Here is a 26,940-nt window from a genome sequence, read left to right on the forward strand (position 1 = left end):
TGGCTAGTTGATGTTCATGTATGCGGATTGTTAGCTGTCTTCCTGTTTGTCCTATATAGTGTTTTGTGCAGTCCTTGCATGGTATTTTGTAAACTACATTAGTTTTGCTCATGTTGGGTATCGGGTCCTTTGTTCTGGTGAGTTGTTTGAGCGTGGCTGTTGGTTTGTGTGCCGTTATGAGTCCTAAGGGTCGCAGTAGTCTGGCTGTCAGTTCTGAAATGCTCCTGATGTATGGTAGTGTGGCTAGTCCTTTTGGTTGTGGCACGTCCTCGTTCCGTGGTCTGTCTCTTAGGCATCTGTTGATAAAGTTGTGCGGATATCCGTTTTTGGCGAATACCTTGTATAGGTGTTCCTCTTCCTCTTTTTGCAGTTCTGGTGTACTGCAGTGTGTTGTGGCCCTTTTTGAATAGTGTCCTGATGCGTGCGTGCGTGCGTGCGTGTGTGTGTGTGTGTGTGTTGGGGTGGTTACTTTCATAGTTTAGGACTTGGTCTGTGTGAGTTGTTTTCCTGTGTACCCTTGTGGTGAATTCTCCGTTCGGTGTTCTCTGTACAGACCACCAGTCAACAACCCACAAGCCAGGGAAACAGCCAGGCAGAATGGATTCGGGATGATCCAGGTAATGATCACAAACGCTCACAACCGACTTCACAAATACAAACAAGAAATTGCACGCCAAAAGTCGTTAATTTCAAAAACCACTAATCATGAATGGACCCGGGCCATAGAACAGGCTGTCACTATAGGACAGAACAGGACAACACACCACAAAAAAAGGCACTAAAAGAAAAAATGGCCAAACTAACGCACAAAAAAGAGGACACTACAACACACCTGGGTTAAAAACCTCTCCCACAGACAGCTCACAGACATGGAAAGAACTACACTGGCCAAGGGACTCAACTACAACCACAGGGATGCCAAGACAGCAGACTTCCTAGCAGCACTAGAATGCACACTCAGGAACAATGGACTGACAGAAGAGACACAACAAACAGTGGTACCTATGATGATAAGAAAAAGACAAACACATAACCTCAACACCAAGGAGAGGGAAGCACTGAAAGCACTAAGAAACGATAGGAACATAATCATACTACCAGCAGATAAAGGCAGAATGACGGTCATCCTAGATAAATCAGATTACATCCAAAAAGCACAACACCTACTCGTAGATACCAACACCTACCAAATGAAGGAATCTGACCCCACACCACACTAAGGAGTCTACAAAAAAACGGACAGATAGCCAAAGCTGACCTACAAAGAATGAAACCGGAAAGCAACAACACCCCCAGATTCTATGGACTACCTAAAGTACACAAACCAGACATCCCACTCAGACCCATAGTATCACTACCAGGGACACCATCATACAAACTGGCCAAAGAACTACAACAGAAACTGAAACACCTGGTCAGCGGATCCAAACACTCCATACAATCAACACAGGAATTCTTGGACGTCATCAGGAATACACACACAGACAAAGAAGAAACCATGATCTCATTCGACGTGACGGCACTGTTCACTTCGATTGACAAAACCCTAGCCAGAGAGACAATAGCCAACCTACTGGACATACAGAACAGAAAACAGGAGGCGGAACCTATCAACAAAGACGGCATACTTAAACTACTGGACTTGTGCCTCACTACACACTTCACATTCAACAACCAGATATACGAACAAATCAACGGAACACCCATGGGATCACCAATCTCGGGACTCATAGCAGAGGCAGTTATGCAAAGGTTAGAACAAACGGCCCTACCACAAATTCAACCCAAACTCTGGGTCAGATATGTCGATGACACGTTTGTAATCATTAAAAACACAAATAGAAAATACACACCGAATCATCAACGCCACACTCACAGGAATCCGATTCACGAGAGAAGAAGAAAAGGATAGCCAACTCCCATTCCTAGAAGTGATAGTACAGAGAACACCGAACGGAGAATTCACCACAAGGGTACACAGGAAAACAACACACACAGACCAAGTCCTAAACTATGAAAGTAACCACCCCAACACTCTCAAACGAAGCTGCATCAGGACACTATTCAAAAGGGCCACAACACACTGCAGTACACCAGCACTGCGAGAAGAGGAAGAGGAACACCTATACAAGGTATTCGCCAAAAACTGATATCCGCGCAACTTTATCAACAGATGCCTAAGAGACAGACCACGGAACGAGGACATGCCACAACCAAAAGGACTAGCCACACTACCATACATCAGGAGCATTTCAGAACTGACAGCCAGACTACTGCGACCCTTAGGACTCAACGGCACACAAACCAACAGCCACGCTCAGACAACAACTCACTAGATCAAAGGACCCGATACCCAACATGAGCAAAACTAATGTAGTTTACAAAATACCATGCAAGGACTGCACAAAACACTATATAGGACAAACAGGAAGACAGCTAACAATCCGCATACATGAACATCAACTAGCCGTGAAATGACACGACCAGCTATCCCTAGTAGCCACACACGCAGACAACAAGCAACATGAATTCGACTGGGAAAACACTACTATCATAGGGCAAGCCAGACAGAGAACAGCCAGGGAATTCCTAGAGGCATGGCATTCATCCACAAACTCCATCAACAAACACATCGACTTGGACCCAATATACCAACCACTACAGCGGACAGCTGAAACTGACACCCAGAAGCGGCAAGGACAGACCACTATAAATACCGGAAGAAACATCAAAGAAGCGCTTCGCTGGAGGCTCCAAAGCACTGATGTCGCCTAGCCAGGGGACGAAACGTCTGCAACAAAAACTTCCAGCTCGGCGAACAGAACCACAACAATGAGCACCCGAGCTACAAATCTTCGCACAAACCTTGAACAGGCAACATAATCTAGGTAAACCCTCTTCAAAATATCCACAACCTTCCTATGATGTGGTAACCAGAATTGCACACTTCACTCCAAATGTAGCTGAAATAAAATACTTTATGCAGCTGCACAGTCTTGCCAGTTTTTGTACTCATGCCCTGCCCAATATAGGTATACCATATATTGCCTTTTCCACCACCGTTCCTGCTTTTGAAGAAGCAATGAAGTAGCACCCCACGATCTCTCTATTAATGCTCTGGAGGGTCCTGCCGCTTACTGTATATTTTCTGCTTGCCTTTGACCTCCCAAAATTCCCTCCCACTCATCCAGGTTAAACTCCATCTGCTGTCTCTCCCCTCCCAATTTGCCAACTGATCTAAATCCTGTGGTACTCTTAGACACCCTTTCTCACTCCACAAATCCTCCAATTTTCACTTTGTCTGCACAGTTACTAATCAGGCCACCTACATTTTCATCCAAACCATATGTAGTTTGTGTACAAACTGAAGTCCGAGCATTGATCCTTGCAGGGTTTGAAAAATAGAAGTTGTAGCATTCTTGCTGAGGGAGTTGTCATAGCTGGAGGTGCAGTGATTGGAGACTGAGTGGTGAAATGCTATAAAAGGTGTGGTGAAAACCTGAGGTAAGTACACTGCAAAGCAATGACTGGAACCACAAACAAGTTTGTGACTACATAGGGAAATCTAAATAAATGAGTAATTGTGGGGCATTAACAGAAGTTGTGGGTAGGGATTGAAATATATTAATGAAAGTATCTGTCTCTTGGGTGCAGCTGTTCCGGTTGGGTAGTGAGTTGTGAAAACACCAGGACTAGAAGTTACATAGGTAATGCTGGCATGGTTGAGTATCTGGGAAGGCTTTCCCAATCTTTGGATGAAGATTAGAGCTGTCGGGAGTGTGGTGTTGGAAATACTGATTTTTTTTTTTCTCTTTTTCTTCTCCATGTGGGGGATATGGGAAACATGAGCAAGGCGAGGTTTCCTGCCTGTTGCTAGGTATCCTGGCAGGAAGCCATTTTGTTTCATGGTGATTGATTTACAGCAGTGAATTGGGTAAAACTTTTTAAAAATGTTAATAATCAACCAAGTTTGCAACTGAAACTGTGTAAGCTTGATCTTGTATGATTGGAACTCCTGTCTGGAGATTACTGGAATGGTTCCCTGCAATATAACAATTTATTGAATTTGTTTTCACAATTTGTTGTTCAGAGTCATGAAGGTCAGGTCTCTGGGTTACTAAACCATAACTAGAAGATGTAGAATAATGCCAACAAAGCTTATCATGAAGGACTGTGCGCTTCTCGACCTTTTCCCTTGCCTGAGTCATGGTGACCCTCCAGTTAAACCAATTGTTTCACTGAGAGCAGCTCTCTGGACTGAGAATTATGGCAAATTTACATTTTACGGTTCATTTGGAGAGGATAGATAAAATGTCTTGGAGTACAAAAACGATGCGGATTTGCTAAGTTTGTGACCTCCATATGACCCCTTTTGGACACTAAAACAAAAAACGAATGTAGATGCTGGAAAACACTTTAAGAAAAAACAAATTTCTGGGAAAACTCAACAGGTTTGACTGCATCTATGCAGAGAAAGCGGAGTTTACATTTCAATCCAGTAATCCCCCTCCAGAATTGTGTAGCTAGGAAGATGTTAATATCTATTCTGAAGGTGGGGGGGGGGTAGAATAAAGTAAATGGGGGAGGGAGGTGGTGGATGAAGCCCACGGAGCAATGGAAAAGAACAGTTGGATAGGCAAAGGAATGGATAAAGGTTAGCCTGGGGGAAATCGATTGCCAATGAGGATTATTAGTAGCTGAAAATACGTTATTGGTGGTAACAGCCATGTGATGCTGAGGCATAGTTTGTAGGTGTTGGCGTAAGGGCATAGGAAGGTTCTTGATGCCCTTAAAATTATTGCACATGATAGTCCCAAAGGTTGCAGAGTTCCCATGTGGAAAATGAGGTGGTGTTCCAACTTGCACTGAGCTTTACTGGAGCACTGCAGCAAATCTGAGACACGTGTTGGCAAGGGAGCAAGGTATTAATGTAGTAGGCAACAGGAAACTTGGGTTATTTTTATGGACAGGATGTAGGTGTCCTGCAAAGCGGTCACCCAGTCTGAGTTTCATCTCCCCGATGTAGAGGAGACTACATTGTGAGCAGCGAATGCAGTAGTGCAGGTGAAGTGCTCCTTCATCAAGAAGGTATCTCTGGGGCCTTGGTTATTGAGGGAGGAAGGAAGTAAACAGGCAGATGTTGCACCTTCTGTGATTTATATGGATGGGTGTTGTGTAGGGAGAAGAGGACCAGGATGTTCTGGATGGAATGGTCTCTGGAGAAGGGACAGAGTGGGAAATTGGTCTCTGGAGGTGGTGGGAGATAATGGCTAATGATCCTTTTGAATGTGGATGCTGGTGGGGTGGCAAGTGAGGAACAAGGGACCCTATCGGTGGAGTGGGAGGGAAGAGAAGGGTGAAGGGCAGAAGTGTATGAGATATCAGATGTGGCTGAGGATGCCGATGGTGTGTAATCCTCAGTTGAGAAAAGAGGTGGACGTTTTGGAGGTCTCCTTTAAATAAGCTGGCATTTTTAGAATAGATGTGAAGGAGACAAACTGAGAATATAGAATTGTTACAGGAATCGGGAAGTGAGGATGTACAGTCAAGGTAACAGTGGGAGTCGATCTGTTTGTAGTGGTTACTGGTGGCCAGCCTATTCCCTGAAATGGAATCCGGATGTTGAGGAAGGGAAGGTAGGTGTCAGATGGACCAGGTGAAGGTGAGAGTGGGATGGAAATTGGAAGTAAAATAGATAACTTTCAGCCCCTTATGGATACTTGGCTTTAAGGTCATTGCTGCAACTGTGATGTCTCCCTTAATTGGGGAAGTGATACTGCTGCTATGTCTTGAGATTGAAAATGGACAATGTTGAATGGACTTCCTCCATGCAGCACAATCTCGATGATCTGAGCTACTGAAGCAATATCATTGAGTATTTCTCAACCACATGAAGTAAATTTAAATTGTGCTGATTTGTTCTTCCTGTGATTGTGGTGGTTCAAATGTAAACACTTGACATTGAAGAGGACTGAGTGACTTAAGCTCTGGTGCAACCCTGGAATTGGGAGGGAAGAGGATCATAGAATGTTGAGGGGTTAAGAGTCAGATACTTCAGCAAATGGCCAGAAGTCCTGGGACCTAGACTAGATGTGGGTTTGTATTTTGGTCCCCTCAAATTGGGACACTGCACCCATGAGTTTTTGGAACATTGGAAATACTATCAGAAAATGTTGTTCCCTGCAACCAGCTGTGTTTCTCATTTCAAGCATGAAATTCCCAGCTCTTATTTTCTGACTGCATAGTGTAACATCAATTGCAAACTGTACGTAAGTGCAGGAGGGGGGCAGAGAAGATCATAACATTGAACGATATTGGACATGAATAAAATGTTTAGGAACAAGATTGGGCCAACCAGCCTGTTTGATTCTCTCTTTTTCAGTCTGCCTTGTATTTCAGCTTCTACAGCTCTCTGGGGTTTGCTTCGAAAGATTCACCACCCTCAGGAAGCAATTCTTCCCCAACTCTGAGATTATGCTTTCTAATTTAGACTCACCAGCCAGTGGAAACATCCTATCTACATCCTGTTCCACCTTTTAAGAGTTATTTCAATGAAATCATGTGGCATTCTTCAAAATTCTAGTGATTACAAATGAAGTTTCCTCAACCTAATTTCATAAGACAATTGTTGTCTTAAGGATTAATTGGGTGAACTTCCAGTTGCACTCCCTCACATCCTTTTGAGGACATCAGAATTGTACACATTATTCCAGGTGCCACCTCACCAAGGCTTCAGGCAATTTAAAAAAAATACATCTTCTATACTCAATTGATTGGTGTGTCTGTATGCCAGGTTTTTGTGACCACACCAGGGCTATGGACACCTATACTTCACAATCTCTCACCATTTAAAAGATATTCTGCCTTTGTGAAATTCTCCACTTTGTTAGAAAAATACATTCATCTTCCATCTGTCATGCATTTTTGTCCAATTACTTAGCCTGTTTGAGTTCACTTTAAGCTTCCTTGAATCTTTCTTACAACTTGCATCCCCACCTAGTTTTGTATTATCAGCAGATTTGGAACTGTTACAACTTGTCCAGTGTACAAATTATTTATATAGATTGAGCTATTGCCCTAGCACTGATTCTTGTCGTACCAAACTGACAAGTCTACCATCATGAAAATGACCCATTTATTTCTGTCTCTAAATTGATTTTTTTTAATGCATAACCCTGACCTTCTGATCTAATGTTTTTGTTTACTAACCTCCTTTAGTGAAACCTTGTCGAGACCATTCTGAAAATCACACTTTAGCAATGCACTAGTTCTCACTATTGAAGTTCCTTTGTGGGGGAAAAAAAACTTGCAACAGTTTGGCAGCTATGATGTTTCTCTTCCATAAATACACAGACTATTTAATTTGTCATCGTTTTCTCTGTATCCAATTATCATATCCTATAATAGATTCGCATTTTCTATACTACTGACATTGACTTAACAGATCTGTAAAGCTCCTTCTTGTTCCTACCTTTAATGCTGGACTTATTTGTTGTTTTTCAGTCTGCAGGATATTTCTGGAACTTAAAAATTGAGAGAGATGATCACCACTAATGCAGCCATCATTTCTAGAGTTGCTTCCTTCAACACTCTGGGATTTAGCTTATCTGGTCTAAAGGACTTGTTAATTCAGTTAACTACTTTTAATAGGTACCATCTCTGGGGCAGCACAGTGATCCAGTGGTTAGTACTGTTGCCTCACAACACTACGGACTCCGGTTCGATTCTGGCCTTGGGTAGCTGTCTGTGCGGAGTTTGCACGTTCTCCCAGTGTCTCCATGGGTTTCCTCCCACGTTACAAAAGATGTGCAAGTCAGGTGAATTGGCCATGCTAAATTGCCTGTAGCGTTTGTTGCGTTAGTTGGGGTAAATCTAGGGAAATGGGTCTGTGTGGATTACTCTTGTTGGTTTCCTCACAGTAGGGAATCCAATGTAATCTTTATTAACACTCATTTTTTAGCTCCTCAACTTCACAAGTCCTTTGGTTGCTTGGTCTTGTAGTTTTTCTGTCTTTATCTGTTAAGACCACAAAGTAATTTCTTCTCCCATTTTCTATTCATCATTATGAATTATTCTGTCTCCATTTGGCCTAGGTAATTTATCCCTTTTCACTTACCTTAATAAACTTGTACAGTCCTCCTCTTATATTTCTCTCCAGCTTGTATTTTTGTTTTCTCATTATTGGTTCTTGGTGTTTCTATGCTTTCAAAATTGCATCTGATTTCCCAGCTTGTCTAACACATGGATCCTTTATGAACCACTCATTTGATCTAATGCAATTATTAGCTTTTATTAGCCACAGTTAATGTACCTTTCACACTGGGTGTTAGTGCATTTAGAATGTGTATCTGTCATGTACTATTTGAAATTGCTAGTATTTAATCATTTGCCAATTCATGTAGCTAATTTATCCCAAATATCTTAACTTCCCTTTGTTCATATGTTTCAGAACAAATAATATAATGTTCAATTTTAATGTGAAATTTTATCATTTCAATATTTTCCTAAAGCTAATTTACTGTAAGCTTATTAAGTAGCCATTTCTCATTGCATGATAGTAAACCTAAAACAGCCAGACTATAGTTGGTTCTTCAACAAATTGGGGCAGCATGGTGGCACAGTGGCTAGCACTGCTGCCCCTCAGTGCCAGAGACCTGGGTTCAATCCTATTCCTTGGATGCTGCCTAACCTGCTGTGCTTTAACCAGCAACACATTTTCAACTGTGATCTCCAGCATCTGCAGACCTCACTTTTTACCCTCCCACCTCAGGCAACTGTGTGGAGTTTGTTCATTCTCTCCGTGTCTGCGTGGATTTCCTCCTACAGTCCAAAAATGTGCAGGTTAGGTGAATGGGCAATTTAGCATGGCTAATAGTGTTAGGGGCAGGGGTAAATGTAGGGGAATGGGTCTGGGTGGGTTGCTGTTTGGCGAGTTAGTGTGGACTTGTTGGGCCAAAGGGCCTATTTCCACACTAAGTAAGTAAATTGATCTAGAAACTCATCTTGTGCACGCTCCAAGAATACATCCTCCACATCATTAGTGCTGATCGGATTTACCCAGACTTGATGTAAATTGGAGTCGGCCCATTATTGCTGCATAACCCATGTAACATACATCACCAATTTTCTAATTGTATGCTTTCTCCAGCATTGTATGATCCCAAACCTTAGTGATAAATAACAACCATGGTTGCTGCCTCTTGCTTTTTCTTAATTTCAGCCACACTAATTCTCCATCTTGGCCATTTGACCTACTCACCTTGCCCTTGCTTCATTTGTCTCCTAATTGTGATTATGCTACTCCTTTTAAGAAGATTAGGTTGTGTTTTTTTTCTTCAGAAGGCTGCAATGACACATACCAAAATGTCTGGTGTTGATCAACTTGAGAACGATTTCAAATGTTTTTGTAAAAAAAACACTTTGATGAAAGAGGAGTTGCCAATTCTCCCAGCTCTGCTTTTCTCAGGTTTAGTTTGAGCAGTCCAGCTGTTTGCGAAATGCAGACAGTTCACTTTGAGGTAACTGGTCCAAGAAACACCTATATGGGAGGTATTCCATGCTGAATCCCTCTGCCATCCCTCTGTCCCTCCTGTAAGATCCTGTGTTTGATTTTACCTTTTTTTGTCAAGAGGTGTTTATGGGGATTATTGCAGGAATTTGGCACAGCATCATTGAAGTTTGGTTAATCTGTTAGGTTTTCAGAGGTTAAGTTGTTCTGTTCTCGGTTTGTGTTTCATCTGGTAAGCCTAAGTGATTTGACCAGCTGCATACCTCCCTGGAGTATGCTCTTTACACCTGCTTAAAACAACTAGCAAAGTTTGGGTCTGGGCTACTTTATTGATATGTTTTTGAGGGATGAAGGGCTTATGCTCGAAACGTTGAATTCTCTATTCCTGAGATGCTGCCTGGCCTGCTGTGCTTTGACCAGCAACACATTTGCAGATGTTTTTGAGGGGGCCTGGCCTGGTCCATACATAAATTTTGTTCGTTACTTTTGTATTTCCTGTTGCTAGCTTTGTTTTTGTTCTATCTGAGCTTTGCCTGTGCTTCCCATCCCATAGCCAATTTTCCCTGATAGTACTAGCAAGCCTCATTGCAAGGGTGTTAGTCCTGGTCCTCCTAAAGTAAAACTTATCCACCTTGTATAGGTCTCACCTGGCCCAGACCGAGTCCCATGCCTCAGGAATTCGATACCCTCCCTGTAGTTTTCCAGCCACCTGTTCTGATGCTCAATTCTCTTCCCTATGGTGGAACGAGGAGTAAGCCTGAGGTGACTGAACAAACATCAGTTCAGCACAGGAACTGGTTCTTCAGCCCACCAAGCCTGCACCAACTTGTGATGTCTCTCTAAACCTAGAAGTCTTTAGCCTCTATGCAGTTTGCATCTCTGTATTCCATGCCTATTCATGTATTTGTCAATTTGAACCTTGCTCTTGCATCTGCTCCCACCTCCTTGGCAGTGCATTCCAGGAATATTTCGCCCTATAAGAAGGAAAAAAAACTTACCTTCCCATCTCCTTTTAAACTTCCCCCCCCTCTTTTCTTAAACCTATGTTCCCTAGTAATTGGCCTTTCTACTCTGAAAGATTTGAGTATCCATTCTATCCACACCCCTCATACTTTTTTGTAAATGTCAGAGGTTGCCCGTCATCCTCCCAACATTCATCTGAAAATAAATCAAGTTTGTCCCACAAGGAGCTTTAATAGTTCATGCACTACATCAACACCTTCCATCCTGACTTCATTCATCTGGTCCACGTCCCTTCATGGACCTCTGTCTCTAGTGTATGACTCCCTACCGACAACATCTACAAACCCGATGACTACATCTTCCTACCACCCCACCCACTCGCACCCCCCCAGAAAAAGCACAATCCCCTACTCTCTCTTCCTCTGCTGTAGCTGCTCTCTGGATGAGTGATTCCACTCCAAGGCATCCCACGTGTCGTTCTCCTCCTATGATCAATGATGCCCTCAATCACATCTCCTTCATTTCCTGCATCGCTGCCCTCAAAACCTCCCCCCAAAATTACAAAGATAGAATCCCTCAGTCCTCATCTCTTCCACCCCCCCCCCCCCCCCCCCCCCCCAACCAAAAGTATATTTCCCTCCCCACCCCACCTGCATTCTGTACAGGCCGTTCGTTCCCACTGCGACTCCCTTGTTAGGTCCACACTCTTTCTTCCAATACTGCCTCCATTTCTCTTGTTGCTGTGAAAGGTGCAAAACCTGGTCCCCCCACCTCCACCTCAGTCCAAGACATCAAAAGGAACAAATGTCTTCCGCCTACAAATGGGAGCCTACAACCACATAGCATGAACTTTGAATTCACCAGTTTCTGAATCTTCAACCCCCATCCCAGCTTCTACCCTCTGATTCAGATCCGCAGTCTTGACTTGATCTACCTGTACGTCTTCCTTCCCACCTTTCTGGTCCCCCTTTCCCAATGACCTATCACAATCACTTCCTACCTTTGCCCACCTACCTTTCCCTAGCTCCACCCCACCATTTATCTGTCAGCTCCCTTTCTCCTCCCCAGTCATGAAGAAGGGCTAAAATGTCACTCTCTCACTTCTCTGCTGCTGACCTGTTTTCTCCAGTGCCATGCTTTATCAACTCAACCTCTCCTCATAGCTAATGCCCTCCAAACCAGGCTTGGTAAACTTTTCTGTACCCTCTCTAAAGTCTCTGTATTTTTCTAGTAGCATGGCAACCAGAATTGTATGAAATATTCCAAATGTGGCCTAACTGAAGTTCTATGCAATTTCAGAATGACTTGCCAATTTTTTTTCTTCTGTCTCCCCGATCGATGAAGGCAGGCATACGACATGTGTTCTTGACCACTTTATCCACTTGTATGGTTACTTTTGAGGGAACTGTGGACCTGTATCTGTTGATGCCACTGTATGTTAATGCTACCAAAGGTTCTGCCATTTACTGTACTTGCCTCCTGCATTAGACCTTGTAAAATGCATCACCTAGCATTTGTCCAGATTAAATTCTATCTGCCATTTCTCTGCCTACATCTCCAGCCCATCCATAGCCTATTGTATCTTCTGGCAGACCACCTTGCTATCCACAGTTCCTCCAGCTTACATCTGCAAACTTACTAGTCAGACCATCTCTGTTCTCTCCAAATCATTTCTAGTCATCGCAAACAATAGTGATCCCAGCACTCATCAATGTCAAACACCACTGTTCGCAAATATCCAGTTGGAAAAACCTGCTTCACTGCTCCTCTGTCTTATATGACCAATCCATTTTGGTATCCATCTTAGAGTTTGCTGTCACCATCTCACATGGAATTTGATTTCACCACCTATACCAGATCTTACATCCACTGTCCTGACCTCCTCAACTTCTTCATCGTTTTCTCCAAAAAAATGGATCAAATTTGAGACCTGTAACCTTCCCCTGCACAAAGCCATACTGCCTATTTCCTATTAAGTCCATATTTTGCCAAATGTGAGTGAAGCATGTTCAGTAATTTCCCTATCACTGGCACAAGGCTTGCTAACCTTGAATTTCCCAGATTATCCATGTTGCTGTCCTTAAACAAAGGAACGATGCTGGCTGTTCTCCAGTAATCTGGGATCTCTCATGTGATCAAAGATGATGAAAAGGTTTCATGCAAGGCTTCAGCAATTTCTTGCCGTGCCAGTCTCAGGATTCGAGGATAGATTGTATCAGGTTCTGAGGAGTCATTTATCTTAATTGAATTTTCAGCCAGAGAGTGGTGCGCCTGTGGAATGCATTGCCACGGAGTGCAGTGGAGGCTGGGATGTTAAGTATCCTCAAGGCAAAGATTGATAAATTCTTAATCTTGCAAGGAATTAAGGGATACAGGGAGAGTGCAGGTAGGTAGCATTGAACTGCCCATCAGCCATGATTGAATGATGGAGTGGACTCACTACTTCTCCTATTTTTTTATGATCCTCCTTTGGACTTAGTTTTCCAAACAATCAACACCAACATTTTTTGATGTCGGCATGAGCTTGAATATTAACATACCCCTCTGTAGTACCACCACCTACTATGACCTTCTCCTTTTGTGAATACCAATGTAAAATATTTGTTAAGGACCTTGCCCACTTCCTTTTGCTCCCATCATCAATTCCTTCCTTTGTCCTCAAGTGGACTTAGTCTTTTCCCTAGCTTGTGTATATATAAAACTCTTTTGGATTTTCCTTTTAATCCGGTTTGCCAAAGGCATTTCATGCCCTTTTTTTTTTTTAGCCCTCCTTCCATCTTGTTTAAGTTATTTCCTGCTTTCATTATATTCTTAAAACGCTTAGTCTGTATTCAGTTTCCTAAGTCTTGAATATGCCTCCTCTTCCTTCACTAAACTCTCAATTTCTCTTGTCGTCCAAGGTTACTGAATCTTGCCATTGTTATTGTGCATGTTCACATGAGCATGCTGGTTTTGAAACCTAATCTCCTCCTCCGCACCCCCCACCCCGTTAAGAGGACTACTCTATCCTTATCGGAGGAAGTGAGGGCTGCAGAAGCTGGAGATCAGAGGTGGAGTGTGGTGTTGGAAAAGCACAGCCGGTCAGGCAGCATCTGTGGAGCAGGATAGCCGACATTTCGGGTGTAAGCCCTTCATCCTTATCCATAATAAAATGAAACTTAAGGAATTATGGTCAGTGTTCCAGCAACGTATTTGAGGTCTTTTTTTTTAATCTGCTTCCTAGCTCCCTAAGATCTACTTGCAGGACTTTGGCACCAATGAGACATGGTTGGGTAATGTGGACCATGACCCCTCTTCTGTAGAAGTGTGAATACTGTCAGCTGCTGCATGAGCTCCCTCCTTCCCCATCACCCCATGAAGGGCTTTTGCCCAAAACGTCAATTTTCCTACTCAAATCCTGCCTTGATCTGTTCTTTTCCAGCACCACTCTAATCTTGACTCTGATCTCCAGCGTCTGCAGTCCTCACTTTTGCCTTGAAGCGGGCTGTTATCCAGTTTTATCTAACTTTTTTTCTCCTGTACTTTGATAACTAAAACTTGGGACTTCAATTGGTAAATTCGAAGACAAATTAATCACATTGCAACCAAAGACTATGTTCCCCTTGAAATTTTCTGGATCCAAGCAAAGTGACAAGGCAGGGGAATTCCAGTAGATTTGAAGGCTGACTGGAGACCCCAGACTACTTGTGAGCAATGTTGTGGCTGCTGATCCTATGTAATTAAAATGCTAACTTGCACCTTTTCAAATCACTGCTCACCAATAATTTCATTGCAGCCAAACAATTGCACCACGACTATTTTTTTTAAAAAACTGTTAGAAACTTTATAAAAGTACAGAAATAGCTGGAGAACCCCAGCAGGTCTGGCAACATAGATATTGGGTCTGTGTAGCTGAGCAGCTAGTTACTGTTTCATTCACCCAGAACAACTTTGAGTTTCTCTATGGGAAATGCTGCTGCCAAATTAGACTGACTTCTGAAGTTGAATTTGATTTGCAAGGTTGAGAAGCAGTTCATTTTGATGTAGTTTAGTAACAGAATTGGCAAAGGTTGAGTCAGCTTCAAATGGCAGAAATCTTTATTCTGCCCACAGTACAGAAGCCATGATGGCGAGAGGTCACCATCCCAGCGATGTATTTGTGGGGCAGCCTTTGAAAGGTGCTTGTCAGAAGTTTGTACAGAGAAAGATTCAGAGTGGTGGAGGGTCGAGCCCTGTAAGAAATACATCTGGCACTGAAAAATTGCAGGAATTAAAATTGCAAGCTTCATCCCCACATGCTCTTTGTTTCTCATACTTTTCGCACAACCTCTGACATGATGGCTTCAAATAGAAGCAGATTTTCAATGCTATATTCCTAGAATTATGGGTTAACGCTAGAATTTTTTTCTTAATTTTGTGCGATACGAACCTAACTAAATGGCATGATTAGAGTGTGGAGCTGGATTCCTCTTATTTGTCAAGTAAGAATGCAGATTTGTTTTTGTGCTTGCAATTTGTGGTAATAGTTTTAATTGCTGTAATGTTAACAGTCGATAGTCAGTGTCAACATTGTGCTAGCTGTGTCCTGAACAAAGGAATCTATAATTTATGGAACTCCCTGTAATTATCTATATTGTATGTAATTTAAATGCATCTTGGTTTGAATCAATCATTGTTAATTGGCTTTCAGTGAAAGCTGGCTTCTGCAAGACCATTGAAACAATTAAGCTAATTTCAGAAATAATCCATAATCGCTAAATGGAAACCATAAAAAAAATCAGTTAACTAACATGTGGTTTTCTAAGCTATATGTATTGTCACTTATTTTTGTGGCTACTGTGTCTTTGAATTTTTTTTTAAAAAATTCAGTTCTTGACAACCTCAACTTGGAGTTTGGTAGGAGAAACTTTAAACACTTACTACAGGCAGATGCAAGAAATAAACCGTGCAATTTCAGTTTTTTGCTTTCTATCTGAAATCATAAATGTTTGTTTTTTTTTCATTTTAAGATGTTGCATATTCCCCAAAACTTGTTAGTGAACTCAAAATTTTTAAAATGACCTGGAACAAACTCTCCGGTTAAATTGCAAGTAGGGTTTACTCGTGCATTCGCACCTTGGGGATGCTTGAAGCAGGGTGTACATGTTAAAGCACACAGCGAGCAAACAGGACAGGCAATAGTTTACAATTATATTTGCCTTTACAACGCAAAGGTATGGATGTGTGAATTCATGATTTGTCAGTCTAGAAAGGTGTAATCCAACAAAGGTTCTTTTCTTGGAATTCTATTTTATAAAAATCACAACACCAGGTTATAGTCTAACCGGTTTGTTTGGAAGCACTAGCTTTTAGAGCACTGCTCCTTCAGGTGGTTGAGAATAAGATTGTAAGACACAGAATTAATAGCAAAAATTTACAGTGTGATGTAACTGAAATTATATATTGAAAAAGACTTGGACTGTGTAAGTCTCATCTTTTAGAATGAACATGTTGGTTTTGGTCATTCTTATGAAAATCGTGAAACATTTTTTTAGAAGTTACATTCTCAAGTGAACTTTAACAATTGGTGTCATGTCGGCCCAGACATTGTATTGAAGGTGTGAGGCTGCCTGTACCATAATGGTCAGACTGATTCTAATCTTAAACAAAATAGATTTACAGAATCTAAAATGGATTCATGCAGTTTTTGAAAAATGTAAAATTTAATTCTGCAAGTACAAATTCATCCCACAAATTCTTGTGTGTGGTGGGGGGGGTGGTGTGGAGGAGATGATTAGGAGTGTCTTATATGAGAGTAAAGGAGTATAGGTCGGTGAGAGGGTGTGTGGGAGAATATGTGAGAGTGTATGAGAGAGGATCTGCATGTGTGTGTATATATAGTGCAATGGGGTCACCTGTGGTGTGACATGAACCCAGGGTCCCTGCTGAGGCCATCCTCATGGGTACTGACTTGGCTATCAGCCTCTGCTCGGCCCCTTTTCGTTGTTGCCTGTCCCAATTTACATATGAAAGAACTGAAACCAACATGGTCATTCTGAATGATAGACTGAACAAGCAATCTAGGTCTTTTTCAATATATAATTTCAGTTACATCACACTAAACTTTTGCTATAATTTCTGTGCCTTACAATCTTATTCTCCACAGCCTCCTGATGAAGGAGCAGTGCTCTGAAAGCTAGTGCTTCCAAATAAACCACCTAGACTAAACCTGGTATTGTGATTTTTAACTTCATAAACCCCAGTCCAATACCGGCACCTCCAAATCATATTTAATATTAGTTCAATTGACTGAGCACATTTGCAGGCTTTTCAAGTTGACAAAGGCACAGCATTTTAAGACTAGGTGCAGTGTTTGAGTGATAACAGGAATTTTATAGAGAATTTAATCTTCAGTGCTATTGTTTTGGCACCACCTTGAAAGCCAGTACTGTATTATAATTCATGTATTCTCTGTCATCATTATACTTGAAAATGCTGTGCTTCATAACAACTGCAACACTTTTTGTTACAGTTGTGCATGTGTTGTTAATCAACACTTCTTGGGGAAGGAAAGAGATTTGTTGGATTGAAATGCATATGTGTCACCTCCACTTAAATGTTGTATCTCATTAGAATCTGCATGGAGCATAATCTGCACATTGATTTTTTTTTCCCATGATGCATTACAAGATAGCCGATAAAATCGGTCTGCTTTCACATCTAAAGCCATTAACTTGTCTCCCATTTTGAAAGGATGTTTTCAGTTTTGATTATTTACAAAGATAATTCTGTTCATACAGATGCACGAGGCCAATAAACTTCCAATGTGTTTTTTTTAAAAAAGCCATTTGTTTGCTCAAAGTTTAAAAGTTGAGTACATATTAAAATTTGTGTTTACACAGCATCTTTCGCAATCTCAACATTCCAAAATACTTGACAAATAGCAAAATAACTTGGATTGCTAAATACCTTCGCCACATTTTTTTCTAATTCCAAAAATCATGCTGTTGCATCCACCCAGCTCCGAAAGCTAGGCAAATAGATTTAAGCTAACGTGCTTCCAATTAAACCCATTGGACTATAACCTGCTGTTGTGATTTTTAACTTTGTACACCCCAGTCCAACACCAGCATCTCCAAATCATGAAATCTATTTCCCTTTTCAACCAAGATATGTGTAACTTTTATTTAGTAATTGACCTTGATTTTACGCCCCTCAAATTGTTTCATTTGTCTCATAACTAACTAGGAGTAACACAAGGGACACAAGTGATGCAGGCTATATTATAGAGATGCATGGAAGTTTAAAGCCTGTCAACATAGCATGTCACATGGTGAACAACAACTTCATTCACCACCTTGCAAGTTGTTCATTTTTATACTATAAGTTGAGCACTTAAATTTGGAGGGAATTTTTTTTTGAGGCTTCATAGAATGACATTAGTGTCAACACTTTTTTTAAACCTATAGGCATTGCTGTAATGTAGGAAATGCAGCAGTCAATTTGCACTTGTTATCATTTTCCCACAATTTATAATGCAATGCAGTGGCTTAGTGGTTAGCACTGTTGCCTCAGAGCCAGGTACCCGAGTTCAATTCTCACCTCTGGCAATTGGCTGTGTGCAGTTTGCACGTTCTCCCAGTGTCTGCATGGGTTTCCTCTGGGTGCTCCGGTTTCCTCCCACAATCTGAATATGTGCAGGTCAGGTGAACTGGCCATGAGAAATTGCCCATAGTGTTAGATGCATTATTCTGGCATAAATGTAGGGTAAGGGTCTGGGTAGGTTACTCTTCGGAGGGTAGGTGTGGACTTGTTGGGCCAAAGGGCCTGTTTCCACACTCTAGGGAATCGAATTTAATAATCAGGTAATTTCTTTTGAGATTTATATTGACCAGGACAGCAGAGGGAATTCCCTAGCTCTCTATAATTGTGACTTTAGCGTCTTATGCAACCACCTGAGAACAATCAAACCATTAAAAGAGCCAGTAGGTGAGAGGGCTGAGAAAAAAGACTTGTTGCAAAGCATATAAGAAAGGTGGTGAAACTGTTTGCATTTTGCCATCTGAATTGTATTCCCTTTTATGTACTTGCTCACTCTCTTGTCTTGTAAAACATGGTGTGTGTCTTTGCAACACTTGGGAACAAAGTACAAGTCCACCTTCACTCACCTCTTGGCTGAGGAGATTCATCAGGGCTACTTTGCCATCTGTATGACATATGACATCGAATCAATGTGGCCATTAGCCCAAATACTTAAAAGTATTTCTACATAAATTACATAGGCATGGTATCTTGGATATGAAATGCTTAGGAATCCATGAGTTTAAGTGCAAAGAAAGATGGGATCCAGGAATGTGTCATCTCTATGCTGATTGAGTAGAGAAAAGAAGAATTAGTGCAGATGGGGCTTTCATCACCTTTGTTTGGCAGGATGATACCTATATCAATAAGTATTTACTACTTATAGTGGAAACTTGCATTGCAATCAAACTGCAGTTTTCCACATTGTTTTTTTTTCTCTTGTTCTGAGCCACTTTTCACAGGCCACATGTTGCAAATAAAACTATTTACTTTGCAAATTAAGTTTTTAATTTAGTGTTGACACATTTTGTTCAGACTAATGTTTGCATGGGATTGGATGGGCTGCTATATTCTACACTTTCTATCAATTTTATTTGTGCTAGCTTGCCTATCCAGAGATGAAACACTGAAATAATTCAACACAAATACGGAGTGTAATGGTACTGCATCACAAGAGTTGTTGAGCATGAAAAAGAAGCTCTTGAACACTAAAACAAAAACAGCCTTCAAATCCAATTACTAGCCTTCAAGTAATCATTCTACCCTAGGTTAGTTCAATGCATCAACATTAAGTGCAGCACAGTTAGCTGACAGTAGCTAATCATACCATACAATGTAATTGCATAACCAAGTAAATAATTGCTCCTCCTATGCAGATGTATTTAAATTTGCTTTGCTCTCCGTCAGCTTTGGCATTCACTAACTGGGAAATGGATGAAATGAGAAACAGGCAAAATATGCAAGTAAAAATATTCCATTTATGACATGTCATTATATAAACACTCCATTATGCATGAGCATTTTTAAAATTGCCTCAGTGTATCATTTCTAATTTGCTATTTAAGTCCAGGGTTTTTGCTGCTGTGCTCATCAACTTGTGATTTCTCGTCGTTGAAGTGAATTAATGAAATATCACTAGTTGAGGTAGTATAGAACTGGAAAATATTGGATAAATATGTGGAATGTTCGGACTCTTCTTGTAAATATAATTAATCTAATAACTTACGGATCTTGTGTTTCAGCTCGCAGGAACTGCGGTCCTGGCAATTGGATTATGGCTACGTTTTGACCCACAAACGAAGGACATTTTTGAAATTGAAGAGAATCCTTCATCTTTCTATATAGGTAAGATTCCAAATCTTTGAGAAATGGGTCAGGAGGAGAAAATCAAGTGCTAACTGTTCATCCATATCAATTTCCCCTCTTGCATGATGTGATGCAACATAAAATCTTTGATTTTTCAGCAGGTATTATGTTAGTGTCGATGCTATTAAATTTAACTGACACAAGATTGCAGTTGTGTAACAAAGGAAATCGGTTGCACTTTCGACTGAATTTTCTCATTTTGTGTATCATCTAAAATATACTAGATGTACGCATCGTCCTCTCCTATGGTAAACATGAACATCTGGATTTTTGTTGTGTATGGATTTGTGTAGATGAGAGCCGACATTAGTGCAGGGTGGCTTGAGTTAGCACCTGTGAAGTAATTGGCTGAACTCTCATTGTGGGAGGTCATCCACCTTGGTAGGAAGATCAGAGTTGTTTTTCTGAAATGATTAGGAAGTAATGACGTCAGATATGATCTGGGTGTCCTCCTTCCTACAGTAGTGAACGATAACCTGTCGGTGAAGGACAAATTAGAAAGGTATGTTGGCCTTGAAGACAGGCAGATTTAAGTACAGGTCTTGCTTCTATTATCTATAACCTTAGAGAAGTCATTTGGAGTATTGCGTAGTTTTGGTCACCATACCTACAGAAGGATAAGTTTTCCATAGAGGGAGTGTAGCAAATATCCGGGGGGGCTACTTCTGGGAGAGTGGGAATGTACTTTGAGGAGACTGGGTCAGAATTCTCTAATTTTAGAATGAGAAATGAATTCGTTGGAGCTTAAGTTTTTAAAGCACTAGGCCAGATAGTTGCAGAAAAACATTTGCCCTACCTGGGGTGTCCAGAACCAAGCAGGCACAGCCTCCAAAATCAGGAGCAAGTTATTTGGGACTGAGACTGAAAGGTGAGTCTCTCCGCCCAGAATGGGAGAAGGTTTGATAGGCCTTCAAAATCGTGAAACACTTCGTTCCAGTGACAGCAGGATCAATACCTAGTGTGAATATGTATTTGGAGAAAGAACCAGGGGTAGTGTGAGGGGGAAGAGTGGAAAGTGAGTTCTGATCTGGAAGTCTGAAAGGCTGGAGGATGTAAATTCTGAAATCCTCTTGAAAGCGAAGTAGACCTGTACTTCAATATAGAACATTTACAGAACTGAAGAATAAACCCAGGGAGTAGATTAAGTAGTGTCGTTCTTCAAATAACTGGCACAATCTCAATGAATGGAATAGTTACTTGCTGTGTTGTCACTTGTAATCCTGTCATAAATCTGTGTGTAAATTCCACATCTGTTGGGTAGACATGCTTCATGATTAAAACTTAAACCAGGAATGTTTGGCATTCTTTTACTGAATCTTTCATGTGTTACTAGTTAAACCACACTAAACAAGACCTTGAATTGGTGTTCAAGGTCCCCACCTGATTTTCTTTCTTTTTATTGTCTCTGATTTGTCTGAACTTGGTAAATGGAAGTCAGTGAATAATGTTGCTTGTTGTGAGCTGATGGTTATCTCAGTGCCACTGAGCCCTGGCTCTGTCTGTTGTAAAAGGTGGGTAACAATGCTGTGTCTGATCAGGACCTTTTTCAATCTATTTTACAGTAGAATGATGCTTCATTGTTTTGTGCCAAACACTTGAGTGAATAAAGGTGAAAGAGCAGAAGACTTCTTATACAACCTGAACTTCTAATTGCCTGCACTCTCATGTCCTCCCTACCTGGAATTTCTCAGGTTTTTTTTGTACAGGATGTTGACTGGGGGCTTTCCATGGTGTGCTTCATTTAGCCTTCAGTAAACAAGTTAAGAGTGGATGCATCCATATTGTCGGGAGGACATTCATGGTTATGATAAAAGTCCTAAAGCTGTGTCACTTGATAAAATAAATCACTGTCCAGGAATGCATTTTCTTTAAAATGTTGCAGGATGTCAACTCCTGCAAAATACCCAGCATTTTAATTTCACAGCAGGCACTTTTTAACCAGTATTCTTGATGCAAACTTGCTGGCTCCCTTCAAGTTAGACTAATCCAAAAGTAAAGGTGAGGACAGGATAGTTAGGAAATGTGACTACACAATATGCAACAACATTTGGACAAAGACCTGACCCTGTGCTATGTTGCCTGTCCATTGCAGATTGGTACTAAATCAGGTAAATGATTCTGAACCACATTTAAATAGAGTAGGGTTAATCTGAAACAATGCTTCAAATTCAGTGAAGGTAGGCAGGTGGATATATAGTGGCAAAAAAACACTTTGCAGCAAAAATCGCCACAGTTCTGGAGGGCCGAAGGCTGTTCTCTCTAGAAAGTGACTGATTGATTGATTAATCAGAGGGTGACCACCCCTGGGGAGAAGTTGAGAAAATAAATCCTTTGTAGTAACTTCAGGCACTGCTGCTATTGAACCCATGCTGTTGGCATTACTCTGTTGGCAAATCAGCCATCAAATTGACTGACCCACTTCAGCTTGGCTGGGAGTCCGACTAAGGTAAACTGCTTGATGATAGCTATGCTTACCACAGTGCCACCATTGTACTTGGGAGTATCTGCAAACCCTTCCTATAAAGGGACTTAATGTTAGGGTTAGGTTTCTGGGTGGGATAGTGGAGGCGGAAGCTTCAAAACTGATACTTTAATTAGGAGTATGTTTATATGGGTAAAGTGGACATAATGGCCTCATTTATTACAGTTTTGAGTGATATCTTGGGCTGTGGTTCCATTCAGTAATGAAGTGATTGCTGCACAAGACCAGAGAGAAACTATTGTTCTCTTCAGCTGTACCCTCATGACAAATATAGGGTCTCAGAAATGCACTATTTCTAACATTTGTTTCCATATGAATAGGAGGGCGGGGAGAAATGGTCTTTTTACAAAACAAACTACTAGCCTTATGCTGGAATGACTTTTGTTCTTTTGAACTCAACCTATTGGTGGTTCCTGTCCATCTAGTTTTAAATGATGAAGCTTAACATTATGAGCATTCAGCAGTTAGCTTCTCAGCTATCTAAGTAATGTTTTTTCTTGGAAAAGCTGTCTGAAGTTCACTGCTTAAAATGACTGACATTTGCTTTAAAAGAAACACCATCACGAAACTCAAAAACTAAACTTTCACATTCACATGCAAGTTCCCAACTCATGCTAACATACTGCATTCTTGCATCACAAGCTTATGGAAATTCTTTCTCATATTTGTTTCCTGCTTTCCACTAGAAAACTGTAATTTTGTGATGGGCAGGGGAATTGTTTTCTGTAAGTTTTTTTTATAATAAAAGTGTATGTGGGTGTGACCTAACCTTGATCTAATGACTTATGTTTATTTTTAATGGTACAGGATCTGCTAGAGAAAGAACCTTGAACATTTAGTCTTTCTTTTCTAAAGAATTGCTTTGTGGAAAATGTTGTTTACAGCTCCCATGCTAAATTGTACTGAACAGAGCTATAGTGAGAGAGAGAAGTACATTTGTGTTAAGTTCAATTTTGGGAATTATTTAATGTTTTAAGATTAGCTCCCACTGTAAAATAATTGATTAAACATTTTTTGGTATGCCTGTGATTTTGATCAAAAAATAATGTATATGCTGTGATGAAAGATCAGGTATAAACTGTTTAAGTCACTAGTTTGAAATGAAAACCAAGCATGTTTGTTTACTTTTTTCAAGAAATGGTTGAAAACTTAATTCAATTAGTCCTGCACAGCCGTTATTTTAAGTCGGTCTGTATTAGAGAGCAGATGACTACAAGGCCTCAGTATTAATGGGATTTTGTGGTGAGAGTTTAGTCAGAAAAAACCATTGTGCTTAGCTTAGAATCCAGTATGAGGAACTTTTTAAAAAAAAAGTTGCTCATACTGGGGACTATATTGAAAGAGACCTGACTGAAGTTGGACACAGATATAGACTGTACTTCTTTTAGAAAAGGAGATGGTTTAAGGTAGTTAAGGAAATAAGCTATACTGTCACTGAAGTAACTTCTGAAGCTGCTAGATCAGGATTGTTTTGTTAGAACTTCTATAATGCAATGGTTGTGTTTTTGTGCAACCCAGCGTTATTGAAAAATCGTGCTTTAGAAACAGCGCTTAGTGTTGATGTAATCACGTTACAGCCAACACACTTTCTAAAGTTCAGGCATTAGAAAGTGTCCCAATTTGGCAATCACATTATGGAGAATTCAGGTTAACAAATCATGTGTTACAGCAGAACTTTCTTTCTGCAGATTTATTAAATGACCGTGTGTAAGCTCGACTGAAAGGCTTCAAGGAAAAGACTGTGTAGGACCAGGACAGGACTGAAGTGTTGAGTCAAACTTATAGATGTGACAGGGAGGATATATTTCTGGAGATTCTAATTTTCTGTGAAATGATAGTGTTTCAGAATAAGTGGGCGACTTCTGTTTTTGGTGTGTTTTTTTTGAAATCCTTCAAATTGTTTAATTTTGTTTTTTAGTGTAATAAACTTGTTGGCTTATGATTTGAGTGAAAGATTGTCACATTTGAAGAAACAAGAATTCTGCACCAGCATTTGTAAATCCTAGATATATTTCCATGTGTGAACAGTGAGTGAAATCATAGGGAACTTCTTAAAAATGGGGAAGGCGATTAGTATGCTTTCCTTTACTGGTCAGATTGAGTACAGGAGTTGGGAGGTCATGTTGTGGCTGTACAGGACATTGGTTCGGCCACTTTCGGAATATTGTGTGCAATTCTGGTCTCCTACCTATTGGAAGGATTTTGTAAAACTTGAAAGGGTTCAGAAAGGATTTACAAGGACGTGGTCAGGGTTGATGGATTTGAACTATAGAGAGAGAGGTTGAATAGGCTAGGGCTGTTTTCCCTGGAGTGTCGGAGACTGAGGGGTGACCTTTTATAGAGTTTTATAAAATCAGGAGGGGCACGAAAAGGATAAATAGACAAAGTCTCTTCCCTGGGGTCGGGGCGGGGGGGGGGGTCCAGAACTAGAGGGCATAGGTTTAGGGTGAGAGGAGAAAGATATAAAAGAGACCTAAGGGGCAACTTTTTCACGCAGAGGGTGGTGAAATGGGCTGCCAGAGGAAGTGGTGGAGGCTGGTACAATTGCAACATTTAAAAGGCATCTGGATGCTTATATGAATAGGAAGGGTTTGGAGGGATATAGGCCAGCTACTGGCAGGTGAGATGAGATTGGATTGGGATATCTGGATGGCATGGATGAATTGGATCGCAGGTCTGTTTCCATGCTGTACATCTGAGACTCTATGGTGGCATTTCCATGCATTTACACTCCTGTGGTTTATGTTCCTTTATAGGTGTCTATATCTTGATTGGAGCTGGTGCACTGATGATGGTGGTTGGATTCCTAGGATGCTGTGGTGCAATTCAGGAATCTACTTGCATGCTTGGATTTGTAAGTTGAAATACATAATCTATAATTGGCCTGTGAACAGAACAATTCTTGTAAATAACATCTGATTTGCACAAAATGTGCTTCAAGCAAACAGACATATTAAATAATAGAAATTAATGATTATAGTCATAGTTTTGCAAATTTTACCTTATTCATTTAGTCTGAGATGTATAAACAGATGTAGAATTTGGGTGAGATTAAAGCTAAGATGCTGACATATCCTTCTAGGTTGAATATCTTTTAGCCCAATATGGAGTGTTTTTTTTTTCTCTACAAGCATTCCAAATAACTGGGGAGATCAGGTGCAGTAACTCTCCCTCTGTGCCAGTTACAGAGAACCTCTTGCAAGCAGTATATCTGTTGTAGGTATATCAAGTGCATTGCCAGCATCGACTTTTATCATAGCATGGGTATAGAATTAGCTATGCCCATTGAATTGAAAGATGTGCTCCTTCAATAACTCTCTCTAACTTTATTCACTGCAGATATCAGGTCCTGGAGACACCAATTTGTTCACCATACCCAATCTGAATGTCTTCCAGAACTTGGTGTCTGTCTTTTTTTTCCTTTATAGATAAAAAGTGGATGTTCACTTTCTTGCAATAATTTACATAGCACAGCTTATGAATCACTTGTCACCTTGATGTGCCAAAGTTCATCTTCTCTAATTGTTTAATTCAAGCTTTCATGACAGTCTACCAAAATGACTCTGTATCAAATACCAACTTTTCGCTTCGTAGGCAACTCCATTCACTTGATATGGAGCTCATCATCCTGACTGATATCTTCCTTTTCTGTAATATGGTCCACATCATAATCTTGTATCATGCACATGGTCAGAAGGAAGTCGGAAGTCAGAAGCATGAAGCAGAACTGTTTTATATACCTGATGCATAAATTGGGGAAGGGCTAGAATGACTTTCATCCTCTTTATTATTAAAGTCCCAAAAGATTGTGCAGATAGTCCAGTCTGGCAGTGATGCGTTGCTCCTCAGTTGGGTAAATCAACATGTGTTTGTACACTAAATAAAGGCTACCCATTTTGAGCTAATAATGCATTCAATGTAACATTCTACTTGGGCTCTAGTTAGACGTGACAGGCTACCAGACAAAAGATGGAGGATTTTATTTGGAAACATGTTTGGTTTCACTAACACATTGTCTTCTATCCAAGTTATTATTAAATAGCCTATCTGATGTGTGTCCAGTGTAATTTCAATTGAGACCTGTAAATATTCTAGCAGTTGAAGTAATGGGTGGGACCACCAAAGTGTAGTCAAATGTAGTGGTGAATGTACCACTTCTTCCATGCTGTTAATTGACAGCACGAGTTCATGGCGGTGAAGTTGCTGCTTTCCTGGCATTCTTCATCTCTTCCTTGCACCTCAATCCCCAAAAGTTTCTGGCATGTCCTGCAGTGTGGTTCTTATGAACCTGCCTAGGCCATTTGTTTGGAATTCTCTGCAGAAATCTTGTTAGTGTAAGAAATTAGTTCAATCAAAAGTATGGTAGGCCTCATGAGCAAGTCCAGGGCTTTAACACAATGTGCACAATGAGAAATTTTTGAAGGGAATGGGAAAGGGTTTATTGTTTCTCACTTTATTGTAAAATTTAAACCGGGCCAATTTTAATGAACACATCCAATTGTAATTAACTGTCATGAAAGCTTGAATTAAACAATTAGAGAAGATTAAAATTGGCACATCAAGGTGACTAGTGATTCATAAG

General features: G+C 40.7%; 1 protein-coding gene across 1 annotated transcript in view; it reads left to right on the forward strand.

The window, feature by feature from the left end:
* The window catches only part of cd9a (CD9 molecule a), a 49,154-nt gene that overhangs the window by 12,202 nt on the left and 10,012 nt on the right, over positions 1-26,940 (forward strand). Inside the window, exons 2-3 of the mRNA XM_060842955.1 lie at positions 19,753-19,855; positions 25,115-25,212. Coding sequence (XP_060698938.1) covers positions 19,753-19,855; positions 25,115-25,212 — 201 coding nt within the window. The remainder of the gene's footprint in view (positions 1-19,752; positions 19,856-25,114; positions 25,213-26,940) is intronic.

The sequence above is a fragment of the Hemiscyllium ocellatum genome, chromosome 23 (assembly GCF_020745735.1).
Source record: "Hemiscyllium ocellatum isolate sHemOce1 chromosome 23, sHemOce1.pat.X.cur, whole genome shotgun sequence".
In the NCBI taxonomy this organism is placed as follows: domain Eukaryota; kingdom Metazoa; phylum Chordata; class Chondrichthyes; order Orectolobiformes; family Hemiscylliidae; genus Hemiscyllium; species Hemiscyllium ocellatum.